At 44.4% G+C, this 15646-nt stretch overlaps 1 protein-coding gene across 1 annotated transcript in view; it reads left to right on the forward strand.

The window, feature by feature from the left end:
- MYBPC3 (myosin binding protein C3) overlaps nucleotides 1-15197 on the forward strand; it is a 278233-nt gene extending 263036 nt beyond the window's left edge. The window contains exons 31-35 of the mRNA XM_069623114.1: nucleotides 1744-1903; nucleotides 10750-10886; nucleotides 12054-12240; nucleotides 12936-12977; nucleotides 14360-15197. Of these exons, the coding sequence (XP_069479215.1) occupies nucleotides 1744-1903; nucleotides 10750-10886; nucleotides 12054-12240; nucleotides 12936-12946 (495 nt within the window). The 3' untranslated portion in view covers nucleotides 12947-12977; nucleotides 14360-15197. The remainder of the gene's footprint in view (nucleotides 1-1743; nucleotides 1904-10749; nucleotides 10887-12053; nucleotides 12241-12935; nucleotides 12978-14359) is intronic.
- The last annotated feature ends 449 nt before the right edge of the window (nucleotides 15198-15646 follow it).

The raw sequence follows: 15646 nt of genomic DNA on the forward strand, positions 1-15646 counted from the left end.
TTCTATCCATCTCTAATACTTCAACTCTCCTCTACTTCAAAAACCATGATTCTTTATTCAGGTTATGTCTCTGCTCTAACACTTGGATCTGTTCTCCGCGTATACTCTGGCTCGCTTCTAACACTGACTCTCCTTTCCTCCCACAATCCAGCTCTTCACATCTATAACACGTTTGATCTCTTCTCTGCTTAGCACGCCAGCTCTACTTTCTGCTAATGCTCCTCTAATTCAGGGACTCGCCTCCTATACTCTGGCCCTCCCGTCTTCCTCCAATACCCCAATTCTCTAGCTTCTTAATAATTCTATTGCTCTTGTCTAACACTCGATCTCCTATCCTTTTCGAAATTCCAACTATACTCATTTCTAACACTCTGGCTCCCCTCTCCTCTAATACCTTGGCTCTTGTCAAACTCTCAATTTCTCCTCTCACATCCGGGCTCTCCTTGTATCTAATGCGTTGGTTCTCCTCTCCTCTAACACCCGGTTACCCTCTCCATTAATCTGCTCTAATACAATGTCTCTCCTCTAATTTTAAGACTGTCCTGTTCCCTAATACTGGACTCTACTCTACTCCAACATACATTCTGGCTCTTTTCTAATAATCTCCTGCCACATATGGATCTCATTCTATTTTGCACTTCAGCTTGCCTTGTCCCTAACACTCTGGGTCTTCTCTCCTGAAGCACTGTATCTACTTTATCTACTCATCTTTAACACTCTGGCTCTCCGCCCTTCTAGTACTCCTGCTCTCCTCTTATATCTTATCTTCTCAGTTCATTCTGGCTCTCAGCATTTCTAACACTTGTTCTCCTCTAATACTCCTCTTGTACTCTGGCAATCTAACCCTCTAGGTATCCTTTCCTCTAACACCTTGGCACTACACCCCCATAACACATTGGTTCCATGTGATAATGGCCGTGGTTTGCAGGGAAATTATCACATTGAACATACAGGGGACACCCCCGCAACCCCCGACCCCATATATATGGTCACCATATATAAAGTCACCACGCCACAGCCTTTTCCCAGCGACCATATGTATGGCAGCTATATAAAGGGATAATATTACCGGACCGGATACCAACACTTTGATCACTTCAACTCCAACACTCTATTTCTTTTCCAAGGATCTGATTCCCCTCTAAACATGTCTATTCTAGTTCTCATCTACTCTCACACTTTGGCTCTCCTCTGTGCCAACACTCCCACTCTCCTATAACTCTCCTCTAATACTCTGTCTCCCCTTTACTACTTTATCTCTGCTGTCCTTTAACACTTCACCCCATACTCCTCCTCAAATGCATCGGCTCTCCTCTATTCAAACACGCCAGCTCTTTTTTAATATCTGGCCTGCCTATAAAACTTTGATTCCTCTCTCCTGCATCACTCCCACTCACTTCTTCTCTATTACTACTCTAATATTCAGACTCTGCTTTCTTCAAAAAGGTCGCCTCTACACTCCTCCTCTTATACTCCAGTATGTGTATTCTTTTCTAAAACCCCAATCCATTCTGACACTTGGCTCATGCCCCCCCCCCAACACTATAGCACTCCTAATCTCTAATGCTCTGGTAAAACTCACCCACAACTCTCTGGCTGCCCTATGTTCTAACATTGTGGATCTGGACTCCTCTAGAATACTCTCCCTCTACTCTAAGCCTTATGAACCCCCTCCTCTAACACTATAGATCTCTTCTCTTCAAACACACCTGCCCAACTCTAACACTCTTGATCTCCTGGCAGGAGTGGTTCACTGTATACGAACATTACCGGCGCACCAACTGTGTTGTGTCTGATCTGATCATGGGCAACGAGTACTTCTTCCGTGTTTTCACTGGAAATATGTGCGGTCTGAGCGAGAACCCAGCGACCACCAAGAAGAGTGCATACATCCAGAAAACTGGTGAGTGGGAAGGGAGGGTATGTGGCAAAAAGCTGCAAGGTAAGAGTGTGAGAGATTTTGAATGAAATGGCAAAGGGGTCCTCCTGAACAAAAAACCTGGAGTCACCAAAAAGAGTGATGGCATCAAGAAAATATGCGCAATGGGGAAGAGGGTAAGAGGAAATAAGCAAGGATCCCATAGTCAAAGCAAAGAGTGCCTACATCCAGAATATTAGTGTGGTGGGATAGAAGGGGCAGGCGGACAGTGTGCAGGACCTCAGTGTCAGGGGACCTTGGTGAGAAACCCATTGCTACCGAGAAGAATGCTCAAATCCTAAGAGAGAAGGTGAAAATGTGATGGGTGGGAAAGACTGAGGTGAGCAGGTGAGAGGAAAAGTTGTGAAAGGACAACAGATAAAAGCAAGGGCTGAGGGGCGAAGGGGCTCATAGCAAAAGGGACTAAAGAGTGAATGAAAGAACTCAAAGATGTCGAAAGACATAGCTACCTCCCGATTACTGGCCAGAAGTGCAAGAAAGAAAAGGCATGGGGAAAGAGACTTGATGGTGAAAGATTATTCGGTCAGTTAATTCACAATCCGGAGGGTGCAGGGGAATTGCACAAGGAGGAAGGGATTTGAAGTAGGTTGTGGCATGGTAAGGTTTATAAGGCGGGGCTCTGCAACCTGGACTATCACTACCAAGATCCCTCACCATTGTGTATGTTGGCTCGAGCTGATGGGAATTGCTGGCCAACACATTCAGGGAGCCAAAGTCTGCAAACTCGTGCTCTCAGGTAAGAGTCATACAAGGCTCTGTCTCAGGGGTTATCAAGGCTGATGTCACAAGAGGGGTCTAAGTAGTTTTTACAGGCACTATCAGAGGTTTACTTTTGTGAGGCTCACACTGTCTTATCTGACAAAGGGACAGTGCCATAAGGGTCAGCCTAACTGGCAAGCGTGCACTGGTTTTGTGGGCAACTTTGGGCCAGCTCAACGACTTTGTACACTCAGCAACAGTAGATTTTAAAAACTGTAAATGGCCCGATGTGCATAAATTGCCCCATTGGCCAGGCATGTACCACACAATGAACCCCTATGTACTATTACAAGAGTTTGGCATCAGAAATAAAAAGCCACTGATGGCCAATTAATCCGTTGAACCCACTGTGGAGGCCAAGTAGACTCCTTGGCTCAGCTTTAGGTAACAGGACCAACACAAGCCTGAAGCTCTGCAGGAGGTCCTCAGATGGATGACATATTGTATAATACTTCTATAGAGAAAGACATAAGGGGGGCACCACCTAAATATTTATGAACAGAATTTCCGGATACCCTGCTATCAATGTTGAAAGGGGGCACTACAGATAGACCCAAGACACCTTGGGTTCACGGAACAGCAAAGAAACGACTGTGTGATCACCAAACAGCAGATAACTGCCTAAATATACTTAATAGTGTACATATTGTAGTCCATAATAGGCAAACTGATGTAGTCCAAACAGCTTGATTTTTAAGAGTACCAATCAGAGGAAGCTGACGCAGTAGTGCCCTGTGTTGCCAATGCATTTCGGACTACCGTCCTTCATCAGGGAAATTTTGCACTGTACAACGATACCAATAATAATATATATGCATACATTGAAAAACACATAAAGACAAAACAAAAAAGAATCATTAGAATATGCATCTTGTGTCTGAATAAATATGACGCTTTGTAAGTGCAATGATTACCTGTGCTCTCATCAATAGTAGAGCCTCTGTGTTCTATAGCAACAATTAGCACCCTGGTGGGGGGAGTCAGGCAGTCAATAGCACCTCAGTATTCCTAATACAGAACCCTATCACAGTAAAGAACATATTTCTATCCCCAAGGAGAATTCAAATGTCACTCAGCCTGGATCACTGCATGTGTTTTCTCATCGCTTAAAGGAATGGGTTCTAACTAATGAATATCATATAAAAGGTAAAGTGTCCCTAGTTACCACCAGCAACTGGTACGACGTACATTCATCGACATGCATTTTTTCCATGGTTTATTTGCCGATGTTATTTAAAAATAAGGGGCTGTCGGTAAGGTTACATAAAGGCTCTGGGGGTCGGGAATAGTGTTAGATTAATAGGGTGATTTGGGGGAGAAACCCACCCCTATAAGAAAAATAACATTTTTGATGGGTTTTTGCAATGAAAAAAATGTTGACAAAAAACCCATCTAAAAAATGCATAGTGATAAATATACATAGAACGAGTAACTGACCATCCACATCTATTCCCATATCTATCAGATTTAAAATCTTACCTCCTAAACGGCATTTGGAAGCAAGCACGTTCCTGGAGACAACGTGATGACGTCACACCCGCTGTGGCCAGCAATACTTCTATAGAAACAGTGGACAAGAATGCCTGATGAATTAAAATAAAATAGAGTTTTTTGCATTTCAAAAGAAACTACTGGTAATGTAAGGCATGGACGCAGTGGGGATTTCTCATCTGCGTGCCTCTCTCATACACACAAGTCCATAGCTCTCAACTCACACGCTTTTGGTGGGTGTCCCCTGCCCCTTACGCAGCTCTCTCACCCACCAAACTCCCTACACGCCCATAGGAATCAATGTGCTTTCACCCGCTGAATATAAAATCTGGTGTTTTCACCCGCCCAAGGGCCATGAACGGTTGAGAGCTATGAAAGTCGATATTATTTTGGCTGCGCTATTTCTCCCGCGAAGGGCCCCTTAAGTCAAATGTCAAACAAGTTTTCTTTAACCCTTTGCCCGCCGGGATGTCCAATCCATCCAGCGGGAGACGAGCCCAGAGCAATATCTTCTTCTGGAAGTCTGTCGACCTCAGCTGCCATTTTTGTTCCGGGCTGGTGGGAGTTTATACGCTCCCCATTCTTCCTCCCAGTTTTCTTTCTATTTTCGCATTGCGTTATTTCAGTGTTGATTCTATTTCCCCGGCTCAGTCCAAAAGTTGCGGCTGAGCTGGGGCCCTGCCAGGGCCCACCGGTCCCTCCACAACATTGGCGGGACACATTATCCTGCCGCAGCCGCAACGGGAGATGCGCCCGCCATTAAGTCAGGCAAGCTGACAGAAGTGCCAGCCAGCCACAGCAATTTTGATCACAGCAATGCTGTGGCTGGCTGGCACTTCTGTCAGTCACTGTAACTTCCAGTGGTAACCCCTCGGGCGAGGGCTCACCAGAGGAAGTTACTGTCCTTTTGTTTCCCCATCCCAGGTCGCCAAGGTGTCTTTAACCCTCAGCGAACCTGGGCACTCTCTGACATATTTCTAGGTTTATAAAAGATGGCTTGAAAAGTACACAATTCAAGCCATCTTTTATAAAGATTTGCCGACGGACAAAGACGCCCCAGGCTTTGAACGTCGTCAAAGCTTTATAAAAGATGGATTGAATTGTGTACTTTTCAAGCCATCTTTTATAAACCTAGAAATGTTTAAAAAAAGATGGCTTGAAAAGTACGCAAACCATAAGGCATGCACACAAATATAAAAATGTTATATATTTATGTGCTTATCTTACTATGGTGTGTGTACTTTTCATGCCATCTTTTATAAACATAGAAATATGTTACATATTTCAATTTTTCTAAATTATGGCTTGCATAGTACACAAACCACTGTAAGGTATGCATACAAATATATAAATGCTTATATGCATTTATATATTTGTTTGCATACCTTACTATGGTTTGTGTATTGTTTAGGCCACGCCCCTCCCGCAAGCCATGCCCCCAAAGGAGAGCCCCCCCGATCGATTTCTTACCCCACTTAAATCCCTGGCCGCCAAATTACGAGTGCCGGAGGGACGGAGTTAATCCTCATTCATGGAGTCCCTTAGGACTCCATGAGGGGATTTGCCATCATTGCGGGTGCCGGTAAAGAGTGCTTTTTTTGCCTTACCACTAGCTGGAGGTAACCCAGGTGCCCCACCGACAAACCCGTAGTTGGCCGGTCCGGTAAAATGCCGGAATCCATGAATACCAGCACATTTTTACCAGCCCGGCCAACTCGGAATGAGGCCCATAATCTCTCCTGTTCTCTTTCACTTCCAAAGTCACTCTGTTGTTACTATATGCCACATCCCAGCATTTATTTAAGTTCTCCCTTCACTTCCTGCCTTTTCGCGCTTCCTGCCACCCTACCTCTTTCTCGCTGCAACTTCTCATTCTTCCACCTTTACTCTTATTTTGACCCTGCATCCCCTTTTCTCCCTTACCTGTCTTTTCCACCATGTACTTCTTCCTTTCTCTACATCTCACTCTACTATCTCTCTATCCTGCTCTCCTTCTTTATATCTATCCTCTCAGAATCGCTCTTCTACAACAAGAATTGTAAAGAGGGCTAAGTGGGAAGGGTAACTAGTTGCCCTTGGCCTTCTGGAGAATGTTTTAGTTCACTTTTCAGGAGAGGAAGTCTTGCAATTTAAGATGATGTTCCTGCCAATTTCCGCAATGATCTGATGGTACTTTGCAGAGATATGCAAGATTAAGTATTGTTGAACGGTCTCCTGTGAGATGCCTTTTACATTCAACAAAGTAAAGGTGCCCCCGCTATTCATTCCTCCTCAACCTCTTAATCTAGGTCTCTTCCTGGTGCAAACTAAAACATACAGGGAAATTCCAGCCGATGGGACTGAGTGCAATTCCTTACTTTATAGAGAAGACATGTCTTTCGTTGCCACAGAGGTGTTGTCTTTTATCCCCACCATCATGACACTGATCGACTCGTTCTGTCAAAAGTCAGGATACAAGTCGAGGATATTGTCCTTGTCAGACTCAAGCAGAAAATAGTGGCCACTGGCTTTGGCAGGGAAGAGCCCCTCCTACCTGGGAATCACCTTTAGAAGGAAATGAAAAGATCAGTGCGCTGTGAACGTCGACCTAGTTCTGGAAAAGGAGTGAGGAAATTGATTGGTTGGTGTCTCTCCTTGTGGTCCTCGGGCCAAAAATCAACATCCTCAAAATATCAGTCTTGTGAAAGTTTATGCATGGCCAAAGATTTGGTCACACTTCATGTAAAAATTGAACATCTTTTTAAGAGACTGCTCTAGCTACACGGAAAGACTCGGACAAAAGAAGGCAGTTTCCTTCTTCCCAATGTCAAAGCTTAGCAAAACAATTCAACTATAAGGCAAGTCTGCAGGCTCTTTCATCAAACTAGTCTGGGGGCCCCAAGGTGGGGTGAAGTTGGAGGGTTGAAAGAGGCTCTGGCGAAGTGTTTCGATTGGGCAGAAAACTAGGTTGTGGGGTGTGTATGTCCAATAATCTTTTTATTGCCAAACTCTATGTGAGATCTGTAGGTCAAAGGGAACAAAGCTATTGGAAAACTATTACTCAACAACATAGGTAAACCCCAATCATGGGCTACCACCTGTTTCTGAGTCATGACACAGGGTAAATATCAGAGGTCTTGGTCAGATTAAAGGGCCGAGATATTTAGCAGCCTTTACAAGGCTGAAGGAATGGCCCAGCCAACCTATGCAATTTTGGGTTAAATGGGGCTAAAAAGATGCAGGGAGACAAGACACCTAGCACTGGAGGTGAGAAATGACTCAGCAAAATGGCCAATGCAACCAGGGTGCGCGGGAAACCAAAAAGCATAAAAACTTTTGTATTTCTACAAGAACTTGGCTATTGACTCCAGGACGGTCTACGACAAATGGCTTAAACCCTTAAAAGTGGAGCTACAACGAGCGATTCCAAGAGGCCTATAGAGTAGAGCCTCATCGGATATCTCAAGAGTGTCCATCACCTGCAAACCAGACTTCCGTAAGAAAACATATGCTTTATTTATTTATTACTTTGCATAGCGCTAAAGACACAACTCAAAGGCATAGGTGCGCTAACAAGACAAGCAAAAACAATTAACAAAGATCCATCCTTAGATTATGCACAGGATGCCGGGACGCAATGCAGAAATCCTAAAGAGCAAGTCATGGATCTAGTCAAATAGGAGAGTCTTCAATCTTTTCTTGATGCACTCAAGGAAGACACAACCCCTAAGGTCAGGGGGTAGGGCATTTCAGCATTTGAGGGCTGCATGGTGAAATGTCCTCTAGCTAACCAAGGTCAGTTTTGACCTGGGTACCTGCAACAGGTGGGTTTTATTAGACATCAATGCTCCTCAATCAGGCAACCATGCCAATCTCTCACAGAGATAGGATGCACTAAACCCAAAAAAGACATTTTATAACTTATTGATCACTGCAGAAAATGTGTAGATGTATGCTACACGCATCAGATCAGTGGTGGAAATGTGCTCAAGCCAAGGGCACATTCTTCATCCTGCTGATCCATTGCAAATGTGCAGTTGTGGGTGAACATATTATAGCATGTTCATATTGTTATGGGGTGTGAGGTCCACCAGATTCCAAGACAATCCTCTTTCCCCTACTATCCCATCATGCAAACCTCCTAGATTGGATACTGGGAATCAAAACAATCCAAATGATTGGAAAGAAATTGATCTTTCAAAATTGGAAATGGAACAACGCTTCGAAAATTGTATTGAGCAAACATCCCACCAGGACACCCTTGAAAGAACGACTCTAAAACTTAGAGGAAGAGAGAACCCGCTTAGTTGCATCTCAGGGAGCAGCCTGGCACTGTTTGAATGCATGTGTTTGCCTACTGGGTCCACTGTGGAACCGGGCAGGCTGCAGGATTAGCACAACAGATGAATGTGCTTCTCCTTATAGCACATCATCATAAATACCATTCATTCTAAAAATAAAAAAATGCAATGCCTAAAATGTCTTTCCATCGTTGGGAGTCAAGATGCTTTCGTAGTTAAAATGTTGGGAGTCAATGGCTTCCGTGACAGATAAATGTAAGTCAGTGGCCAGGTAAGGAGACGGGAAGCGTTCACTTACCAGCTTTAGGGTGAACACAGATGAGAGCGCTTTCCTTTAATGTGTGTTATTATGTGCTCAGAATAACTCCTTTTCTTCAATAAAAATGATTACTTTTAAAACAATGTCAATGCCTAAAAATGTCACTCCATTTTTGGGAGTCCAAATACTTTCCTACTTCAAACGTTAGGAGTAATGACTTATGTGACACATACATGTAGGTCAGTGGCTAGAGGAATGAATGTACCTTCTGCTCTCAAGTCTGAGGGCAAAACAAAAGACAAAGCAGGGATTTGCTTTGTAAATGTTACAACAGGGATTGGATATGCCGATGAGAGACTTGCATTACCCACTTAAGAATGGCAACTTTACCAAACTTTTTTTACTGTCTGATTTGCTGCTTTTTTTAACCACATAATTACGGATGGTAAGTTTGGGTAAGGTATATAGAAAGGGGGGCAGATGTGGGTACACTGAGTCTCCCTCCTACTGTTTGTGGTTAAAAAAGAAAAAAAAAAGCAGCAACATTAGCCAAAGAAAATGTTGTCGAAATTGCCATTTAGCCCAAAATATTGCCAAACCTCCATAGATCCAGGAAAATAAAATAAAATGGGCAAATTTAGGAATACTTCTGGTGCTCCACAACTGGAATCATATTTCAAATGCAATCTGCAGTAGGTAGTTGGCAGAAAGGAGAATGTACCAGTTGAAATGGGGAGGTTGGGTGGATCAGGAAATGGGGATGGAATGACATACAGGGAACAAAGAGGAGTATATATATGTACAGGGGATAATCAGAAGATATACAGGGGAGTGGGTACGGGACAGCCTACAGTACACGTACAACATAAATAAATGAGGCCTGGGTTCAGAGACGTGGGTTAATGTACTGGATAGTCCAGGGAGAGGAGATGGGGCTTGAGGGTGGCCTTAAATGCAATGATGATGCTTTTGATTGCCCGGTAGGGTGTTTTGATAATGGGAGGAGAGGAAGGGGAAGGAGCAGAAATGGGGGAATGCACATGGCATGTTGGTACAAAGAGATTGAGGAGGGCACTGGAGCAGAGGGAGTGAGGCTGGGACTAGCAGGAGATAGAATTAGACAGATATGGGTTGGGGAGCTAGCCTTTATTTTGGTTTATGGACATGTAGCAGGAATTTGTAAAGGGACCAGTGTTGCAGAATGAACCAGGCAACATGTGGGGAGACAGCCGAGTGCAGAAGGCTGTACCGCATCAAAAAGTAGCAAAGATGAGAATTTTATTGAAAGGGAGAAAGGAAAGGGGTAAAGCAGCAGAGTGTAAGGCCCTTGTGGAGACAAAAAGTCTTATCAGTTATCATGGTTGTGCTACAGGGGACATCCCCTCACAGAATATCACATACGATTCCTGGATGCAGCGTGTCCTTTCTGGTGGGACACGCGCCTTTTGCTATTCATGGGGGGGGGGGCCTTTGATCCCTAAGAGGTAGACTTCAGTCTCATTCAGAGGATGTTGGATTCTCTCTTTTTTGAGGGTCTGATCGTCTCTTATTAAGTGACCACAGAGGCACAGCGAGATGATACAACCATTCACCTTTTGTTTTTCTCCGGCTCTACCAGAAATGTCGTCAGGCCTAATACGGTAGTCGCCTGTCTGTTTCCATTTCCTTCCCACTCTCTCCCTCCCTTCCTTATCTATGTCTTAGCTCTTGCACTACCTGGAATGTTGTCAGGCCGAGTATGATAGTTAATTTCACATCATTACTGTTCACGGCTTGTAAGAATGTCATTGCATTTTCCCTTGTTCCCTCTCTTGCCTTGAAGCGCTTTGTAACACATTGTGTACAGGTGCTATATAAATAAACTATCATATGATGGCATATCAAAATGAGGCTTTGTTCTAGTTTGAGTCACTGATTTCTCCCAGAGATGAAGCATCATATCGTACACAGGGATTTGGTCCAGAATGATGTCTCCTTGGTGTCAGGTAGATCTAGTTTCTAATTTTCTCTGTCATTAACAGGTGTGGATTATAAACCCCCCAACTACAAGGATGCTGACTTTGCTGAGGCACCAAAGTTCACGCACCCTTTGGTGAGCCGGTCTGTGATCGCCGGCTACAATGCCACACTAAGCTGCTCCGTCCGTGGAACCCCCAAGGTATGGAAAATGGGAAGACACTGAACTCTAATCGTTGAGTGGACCTCGTGTGACTCATGCACATAACTGCACAGCCCTCACACATGGAAAAATACACAAACACAGTGATAAATGCCACAATCAACAAATGCCGTATTTGTATTTCTCGCATCATAAATCTTACACGCTGACCAGACATTCCCACAACACTTTGCAAATTAAAACATTCTTAAAATGGGAGGCTCCGCTTAACCACATACGTTTGTAAAAAAATGAAAACACACTTTAAGTGCGAAGCACCTATCATTTGAAAAATCGAAATGTGATTGAAATATGTTAGCTATCAATATATAATATCTGGTTAAATGATATATTTGTTTGAAGGACAGGCCCTGTATTCAGTATTGGCACCTCTGTAATATACACACTTGCATAATTTCCCCTCTCCAAGCCTGACTCATGCCAACATCACATTTGCACAGAATGGTGCATCCCATCTGGCTATTGAAACCAAATGGTGCTTGGGTCAGGGAAATTCCAATAGAAGGAATGTTAGTTTGCAGAAAATGTTATGCTAGTGTATTATTTTTTTCACCAGTGCAGAATCAATTGTAAAACATCTCAAATTCTCTAACCCACTTCCACAAAACCTCTATACCTGTTGCCGCCCAGTATGGCATGGCTGCCTCTTCTATACATTGACAGTGCTCTGCTACTTTGATCTAAGTCAAGACACATCAAATGTGTTCCTGGCCTGCAGGAGAAATCCTATCTGGAGAGATTGGAGGATTTAGATCTGCATTGTCTGGAAGAAAGGACAGAGAATGTCCATACCTCAGGGGTATAAAGACAGTAGAGCAGATGTTCCTGGTTTAGCAGAGGTGTGACTCGAGAATAAGGGCACTTGGCATAGGAACTACCTATAAGATGTTGGCTGGTAAGGAAGCTCTTAACCGAAAGTGTAATACCTGCATTTAGTTGGCTTCCAGTGGTTGGGCAAAATCAGGAGCAGATTAGCAAACCTTTCACAGAGAGAAACATGGAGGTAATGGTGAAATCATAGTAAGTGCACAAATCACAGACATACACTCCTATAGGCACACACACAGAAACATAACCACACATATGCACACACCCGTATTCAGATACCCAGTGGCAAACTTAACTAACTGTTCTTAACCTTCACAGCCCAAGATCTTCTGGTCCAAGAATAAGATCGACCTGTCCGGCGAGGCCAAGTTCCGCATGTTCAGTAAGCAGGGCGTGGTGACCTTGGAGATCCGCAAGCCCAGCCCGTTCGATGGTGGCGTGTATGTCTGCAGAGCAGTCAACGACCATGGGGAGGCGGAGGTGCAGTGCCGACTGGAAGTCCGAAGTAAGCCAAGAAGGGTGAAGGACAGGGTCAATGGGATGCAAATGGTTAACAATGGAAAGACCAATAGAAAGTATAGAACGACTTGAGGCAGGCGGTAAAAGGAGATGCTGCAGAAAGAGACAAGGGACTTAGGAAGTGCAGGGAAACTAGCAGCAGAAGGAGGTGATGGGAAGCCTACGCAGCATCAGGGCTTTAGGTGGGGGTGGGGGGGGCACATAGAAGCAGAGGCAACAGAAGGTGTAACATAAAATGAGACGGGCAAAAGTAGGTGTTAGGTAACTAGAGCCAAGGGAAATAGCAAGTACACCGTGCAAAATACAGGGGCAAAGCAGGCACAGAGTACATAAGGGCACTGCCATAAGGAGCATAATATAAAGGCAGATACAATAGGAGACATACGGTAGAAAGAGGAAGTACAGTAGCAATACTACTGAATCCACATATCTCAAGGGTATGGTTGATATATTATGTGCACACTCCAGTAGATAAGGAGAGGAAATAGTACACGCGATCTTGTTCCCTATGCATAGGCAAAAGTGGGGTCTGTGTTTACATTGTCCCCTTCCTCGCGTCAGACAACCTACCTGGGCACTTTCAGCTTAGCTCTGGCACCAGGTCATAATACTTGTGTTCTATTGCTTTTCGATCCCTTGTTTGTCGTACTATTATTTCTTACTTCTTTCTCTTCTCTCCAGTGCCTCAGTAAAGCAAGCACCTGTATTTTCCATGGACTGAAGGTATGTCAATAGCTCTTGCCCAGCTACAAGGAGTGAAGTTTGGAGGGAGGTTGGGGGAGGAACATGGGATATGGGAAAAGGTGAAATTGGATGAGCTGGGATTGTATGGGAAATGTGGGGTTCAGAGATACAGGGTTGGGGGTGATGTGGTCAAGGTGGGTGGGATGTAGTCAAGTGGCATATGATATACGTTGAGGTGGAGCTGGATAGATCAAGTGAGTTGGTAAGCAGTTGAGTGGGGTGGGATATAGTGGTGGGGTGTGTGAAGTGTTTATGATGCAGTGCATGGATGGAGTCAACATTAGAAGATGAAACCATTATTCAGTGGTAGAAGGCGAGAAAGACGAGGCCCACATGAATAGAATGCAGATCAAGAGAATACTGATAAAGGCAGAAACAGAAGGCAGGAGCGCAGATCGACGATAGAGCCGGGAATACAAACCAGAGGCATGGAGGTGGGTGATGGATTCAGTTAAAGGCAACACAGGAATGACATTGAGTCAAGAAAAGATGGCAGTGATAGGTGATAGAGTTGGGTACAGAAGGCAGATATGAGTGATGGAGCTGAAAACAGAAAGCAGACGTGGGTTATGGGTTTTGGGAACAGAAGGCAGAGATAATTTATGGAGTTTGAAAAAGAAGGCACAGATGAGGATAACGTTGGGAACACAGACATCAGTGATGAAGTTGGGAACATACAGCAGCTATGGGTGGTGGAGTTGGGAAGTGAAGCAGACATGGATGGTGAAGTTGGTGATAAACAGCAGACACAGTGACGGGGGATGTTGCCTGAACTGAAGGTGGAGACTGACGTGGGTGATGGGGCTGTTGTTGATTTAAAATGGCAAGCCAAATTGTGAGTGTCAACATCTAGTGGGAATGGTAGTGTTTTCTGAACAGCTTTTGCCATACTCCTCTTGACCATCAATATCTTGCCAGTCTCTTCTGCCCAAATCCTTCTTTGTAAACATCTGTCGTCCTCCCAGCCAACACACTTTTTAATCTAGCCATTCTCTCTTGTTCATCTCATCATGTCACTATTCTTCCTGCTCTGTTGTCTTGCTCAATCTCATGTTCAGCCTCACAATATATCTCTCGTTCTCTCTCTCTCCCACTTTCCTGGTCACTGTCCATCTGTACTGTGTTTCCCTCTTCCTCTGGCTTTATCACCTTTATCGCTCTTACTCTTTCCCCCATCACATCTTCATTCTCCTTCTGCCACCATTTACCTTCCTCTCTATGTCCTCTCTCTTCCTCGCTTTGATTTCCCCCTTTCTCTCTCTTTCTCTCTTTGTGTACCTGTCCCACTCACTGTTTTATCCATGTCTCAAATCCAAAGGTCTGTTTCTCAAACATGCCCTATCCCCTTTCTCTCTTCTCAGAGGTGGTGATGGAAGGTTAGCGGTCTGGTCTGAAGATGTGTAAGGATAAAACATGGAAGAAGGCCTTGCAGTTATGTATCTGTTCTTGCTCTATGTTGGCGTCTTTGGATGAAGATGATGGGGAAACATCTGGCTGACATTCTTCATTCAGATATGGATTTCCATTGTCTCTATCATGGTGTCTCCATTCTGGTGTCTCCTCCCCTGTGTCCATAACGTGGTGTCCCTATCCTGGCCTCTATATGCCAGTGTCTCTATGCCACTGTTTCTTTCCAGATATCGGTATCCTGGATCTGTTCTGCCTCCTGCTATGACCAAGACTTGCCCATTTCTGCATTTGGGACTTTTCACCTTCCCTTCCTAATAGGTCAACCAACGTACCATGGGTCCTATTAAATGACCTATGGGGCACCATACGCATGTTCTGTGCGGATCCAGGAGGTGGTCATGAGATTCACACCAGGCATTTGAAGAAATTGCACAATACATCTATCCCCATTCCATGATTTCTCAGTATTTACATGGGGCAAAAATCCACCGTCTTCCTTGATTGCCTTTGGGCAGTGTCCACTCGTGACGGGCCAGTTCTTGAGTGCTCTTCTTTCACTGCCGACCTTAGACACAAAATTGCAGAGATGGGGAAGGAGCCAGGAGGAAGATGAAGCAGATGGGAGAAGATCACCGGCATTTTATAGACCCAGAAATGGTCCTGTCTCTGGTTGCCTTGTACATGTGTATCGAGGGGGGCGTGGGATGTGTGTGTTTCTGATCCAAGTATGTCACGTGTTATCACCAAACTCAGAACCTGTATAATAAAGACCTCGTCTGAAGTGGTTAATCTTTCATTTTTAATGATGTTAATGTTAAAGGTATTTGTACCGCGCAACGTCACCAACGGAATTCGTCCCCAGGTGCTCTGGCGGATCTTCAAACAAGAGGGCGCGGTGGGTTAGTCGTGTGAAAAGGGTGTAGCAAAGTGAGAGAAGTGGTGTGCTGTTGGCAGCTTCATTTCGGTTTTCACTGTGCACTGATCTTTGGTGTGAATATCGTACCAATGCGAGACCTTGTGTGCTGTTGGTACGGTTTATGTGTTTGTTTGTTGTTGCGGTGTAGTAAAGTAGGTGCGGTTTGCTGAGCGAGAAGATGATTGTGTGGATTTTCGTGTTAGTTTAGGTATGCAGAGATTCGAGCATTGGGTTAGTGGGTTATATATCTCTTAGTCCTTATAAATATTGTTCTACGTATCCAGTTGTCCTTTAGGTAGGCATATTTTCCACTTTTCTTTCC

This window comes from Ambystoma mexicanum, chromosome 11 (assembly GCF_040938575.1).
Source record: "Ambystoma mexicanum isolate Mex_15411 chromosome 11, UKY_AmexF1_1, whole genome shotgun sequence".
Taxonomy (NCBI): Eukaryota; Metazoa; Chordata; class Amphibia; order Caudata; family Ambystomatidae; genus Ambystoma; species Ambystoma mexicanum.